Source organism: Podospora bellae-mahoneyi (genome assembly GCF_035222275.1).
Source record: "Podospora bellae-mahoneyi strain CBS 112042 chromosome 1 map unlocalized CBS112042p_1, whole genome shotgun sequence".
Taxonomy (NCBI): Eukaryota; Fungi; Ascomycota; class Sordariomycetes; order Sordariales; family Podosporaceae; genus Podospora; species Podospora bellae-mahoneyi.
Window position 1 is genome coordinate 156,819 of NW_026946359.1, and position 4,613 is coordinate 161,431.

The 4,613-nt window shown below is 48.3% G+C and overlaps 2 protein-coding genes across 2 annotated transcripts; both read left to right on the forward strand.

The window, feature by feature from the left end:
- Positions 1 to 751: 751 nt before the first annotated feature.
- Positions 752 to 1,580, forward strand: QC761_0000510 (uncharacterized protein; the record flags this gene model as incomplete). The annotated part of the gene is made up of 2 exons (XM_062871726.1): positions 752 to 785; positions 838 to 1,580. The coding sequence occupies 2 exons, from the start codon at positions 752 to 754 to the stop codon at positions 1,578 to 1,580; spliced, it is 777 nt and encodes a 258-aa protein (XP_062736371.1).
- A 2,499-nt stretch (positions 1,581 to 4,079) lies between these two features.
- QC761_0000520 (uncharacterized protein) lies at positions 4,080 to 4,613 on the forward strand (the record flags this gene model as incomplete). Its single annotated transcript, XM_062871727.1, has 1 exon — positions 4,080 to 4,613. The coding sequence occupies one exon, from the start codon at positions 4,080 to 4,082 to the stop codon at positions 4,611 to 4,613; it is 534 nt and encodes a 177-aa protein (XP_062736372.1).

Below are 4,613 nucleotides of genomic sequence, written 5' to 3' on the forward strand. Positions count from 1 at the left end.
AAAATTGAGCATAAGAATCTCAAGCTCAGCAGTCCGGGGAAGGAAAGAAAAGGAAACATCTGGGAAGGGTGCAAAAACGATCAGCCCAGGGTCAACCCTGGAACCTCGGAAAATATGCCCCTTTATGATCCCTTCATTCATGCGTTTATTGACATCTATTTGCAGTTTCACAGCTCTCAGATTGTCGCAATGAAAGAGCCACAGGCCCAACATTTTCTCCATCCAACATTCAAGGTCCGCTGGCGTAATAGTAGCGTGTCTGACTACGATTATCCAATCAGCTAATCATGAGGCTTGTAGATTTTGTGGGGCCCGGATTTTAGCGGACTTTGCGAGCTGAATGTGCACGCAGTCGCCAACCACCCGAATATTTCTTGGCATTTACCGTGAGCCTTTGCATTGTCTTACGGCTTTTGTGTTGCACTTAAACTGGACTTAGGACTGGGGAAATACCATCTCCGCATGCTAGATGTCTATCATGTGTTATCTCGTCGCCGGTCGATGAAGAATATGGCCTTGGCCGGAAGTCATGGTTAAGACCGCTATTGCCGGTCTTAGAAGATGGCTTGCTTTCTACAAAGAGAGCAAGTCCGTGACGCTGTGGCTATATTGTGTATAAAACAACTGGTTTCCTCAAGGAGTTGAGTTACTTGAAAGTCCTATCATCATCATCTTCAGCAAAGCAACATCATCTTCAACAACCAACAACAAATTCAACAACAACTTATCAACCACCACCAGTCTACCCAATATGTCCACCGACAAGACCATCGTCCTCGTCACTGGTGAGTTCTCCCAATATCCCCAATATTGAAACACCAACTAACAACCCCCCAGGTGCAAACAGCGGCATCGGTCTCGAAACCATCATCGCCCTCTCCAAATCTTCTCCTAACTACCACCTCCTCCTCGGCGCCCGCTCCCTCGATAAAGGCAACGCCGCCCTTGCCCAAATCCAATCCATCCACAACAACCAGCTCCTCTCTTCTATCACCCCCATCCAAATTGACGTTACCTCCCTCCCTACCATCGAATCAACTAAAACCTACCTCGCCTCCACCTTCGGCCGCCTCGATGTCCTGATCCAAAACGCAGGCGTCATCGTCACCCACCCCTGCCACACCCTCGAGAACCTCCGTACCACCTTTGAGACCAACGTCTTTGGCGCCAAGGTTGTTACCGATGAGCTGACTCCGCTTCTCCAAAAGTCGACGAATGCGAGGGTTATTTATGTCAGTTCTGAGCAGGGGAGTATTACGTTGAGGTTGGACCCGGAGTACCCATACAAGGATGTGCCGGGGACAGAATACAAGATGAGTAAGGCTGCGCTGAATATGCTAGCGGCTTGTCATAGATATGATTTTCGGAAGTGGGGGGGTAAGGTGACGAGCTTCAACCCGGGGTGGTGTGTCACCAATTTGACCGGGGAGACGGGGAGGAAGATGAGGATTGACGGAGGGGCGAGGTCAGCGGAGGATCCAGCGAAGGCGTTGGTCGCGATTTTGGAGGGGAAGAGGGATAAGGAGGCGTGGGAGGATAGTGGGATTTTGGATTTGGATGCTGGTGTTCATCCTTGGTAATGGGTGGGTGGGCGACCTATTTTGATAATGAGATTTACATTTGCTTTGCAATGGGATGTAGTCATTGATTTCATTCTTTTTCTACCTCCATAAATTTCTTTTTTCCTTATTTCAACGTCCATTGCTCAGGCTCTAGCGCTAGTAGTCCGAAGCTTGAACAACCTCGTCTCCCTTCCTCCTCTCATCCTCAGTGATCTCCTGAACCGACTTTGTGCCAGCACCATAACCATAGCATTTCTCAGCCAGCTCGATGCACCTGAGGTTGGCCGTCAAGTTGTTCATTATCTCCATCCACTCCTCGGTCTTTTCGCTGTCAAAGACAATACCGCCGCCAACCTGAAGGTAGGCAATACCCTTCTTGACAGGCATGGTCCGTATGGCAATATAAGTATTTATCTAACCCTTATATAGCTTAAAACCCTTGCTCTCTCCAAAAGAACGGACCGCATTATATATAGACCATCCAGCAGTACCGGCATAGATGCCTCTCTTCTCCTTCTCCAAATCATAAATCAGCTCCATAGCCTTAATCTTAGGAACGCCTAAGATAGTACCGGCAGGGAAAATGCTACGTATAGTGTTAAGAATTATAACTCTGGCAGACCAGTTAAATAGATCCTGCCGAGTAAGTGGAAGTAACAGCCTGAGAACTCTAGGGTTCCTTGGACTGCGCTGTACGACGGTGTGCAATGCCACTGAAGGAAGACAGGTATACGGGACTGTGCCCTGTAAGGAGGAAGATATAGGGAACTGTGCCCTGTGAATAAGATGGTAGGTACTTAATAACCGAGAGCTATGCTCTGGAAGAGAGTGTGGAAAACCGGTATATTAACCTTGACCTAATAGCTTGACTTAACAAGAGAGAAAAGCAGAATACTTCGAATATGCTGCAAGAGGAGCCTGTTACAGGCACCCACTCCTCGTATTTGCTTCCTCCAATTCCTTCACTGCCCCAGTTTCCGTGGTCCCAGGCCACCGATGATGTCCGTGTTCTCCGAAGTTCCGGGTTCTTCATAATACCCGTAGTTCGGGACTCCGGGCCATTGACGGTGCTCGCTGTGAGGACTCGGAGACACAAACAAAAACATACTGTAAAATCCACAAATAAGTGCTGTATTTCAACATATCTACAGCCACGGAATTGTCAAGAAGCTCAGAAAAGAGGATATTTACTATGGGAAATGCAGCCATATCAATGTAGCTTTTGAATAACTGTCTATTATACTACTGCAATTTGTGCCTCCCTGCCCTCCCGCATAGCCACTATTCCCAGTCACCGACCGAGGATAGGTGTAATATTCTTGCAGCCAACGGAAAAGTAGCAACGATTTCCACATAGCCCAGAAAACGCGTTTTCAGCCGCCTAAGTGCAGGGGGAAAGCACTGGAATTTAAGCGCTTGAACCATTTCAAGAACCATGTAGAGACAGTGTGACGATCCCCTGTCCAGAACCTTTGAAAGGGATACCGGTTGAAGGCGAACTTCTAAATAATGGATCAGTGCAGCTAAACAGCGCACAACAAGATGTCTCAATGTACCCACAAGATGCTGTGAATACAAACTGTGATCATTGCATACTGCGGAACTATCTACAAGCTATCTAGTTCCTCCGTATATATAGACCTATGACTCTCATGGACCGTTGGACCGTCCTCTATGCACCGGTCCATCGGTCCTCGTCTGATTGGCTACCTACAGGGACCTCTTCCAACGTAGTACTCTACTCCTATTGGCCCGTCTATTAAGTCTGCGTCCACCCGTGTCCAAGGTTGTGACAGACAGTCCACGGTGTTAAACTACGAGCCTAAACGCATACGGTTGACATTATAGAGGCTAGCCATCCTAAATATCTGGCAGTGTGCCGTATGACTTAGTTTCTTCCCATGACACCTCAGGTTGCCGAGCAGATGCAGTGGATGCAATATGGTATTCAAGTCGGCAGAGGTAAGACGGCTGGGGTGAAAGCGAGAAAAGTTCAGAAAAAGACCGAATAGGTAGATAAATAAAGTTCTATGCTCTCGTTTACATCTGCTTGTCTCAGCCGCTGCCAACTCATCTGTGCTGCTCTCAATTCAGCTCCCGCAGCCTTGTCGGCTTGGGCTCCTAGATGGCTCCGATTCTTCCTACAACCACACCCTAGCCCTATCTCACCTCTGCCGTTTCGAATACCATATTGCACTCACTGTATTGGCGCCGCCATGCCCGGTAGCGACTTCCGCCTGCTCGGCCTTAACGGCGGCGGCGTGCGCGGCCACACAGCTTGCAGTTGAAGTCGCAATTTGCTGACGAGTAACCGGTTGGTTGTTGACGTGTGACAGCATGTCGGAATCATTACAACCAAAGCTGTTGCATTGGCTTAATACCCCTCCAACCACGTGATATTCCGTCCCATATTCCATTTTAAACCTGCGTCGGGCATCATGTTGGGCGCTTGCTATACTATAGCTACCTTCAACAACCAGTCGGTCCCTCAAACTGTGTACGGCACAGCAAAAGATCATGGACCAGTACCGGTGTCAACTTTGGCAGCTTCCATGCTATCTCTACCGGGTCCAATACCCAGCGTCTCGAACAATTCACGACTCCAGTGGATTGAAAGCTCAAGATACCACCAGCGTGTACAAGAAATGGGGTTCCGATGATGAATTTACGCAAGCAATTCGGAATCAGTTTACATGGGCCTGCAAAGACAGCACACCCTTTATTTCATTCTTTTCGGACGAAGAGCACGCTATCAACTGGGGCTGTAAACTAAGAAAGTGGGATAAATGTTCCCGGCAAGATGACTGGACTCTTCTTACCATCGACACACAGTCTCTTGGATCTACCTACGTGTACAAACTGAGCACGCTCATCGACTACACAGGCGTTCAAATTCCTGTAGAAGCGGAGAAATCACACAAACGAGGGGCCTATATCTGTTTGCATGGCATCCCGACTTTTGCCATTGTTTACGTGAGAAATGGAAGCGACGTCAGGGCAGCTAGGGATTGTAAGCTACCTATCTTCTTCCTTTCAATAGATGTGGATTAG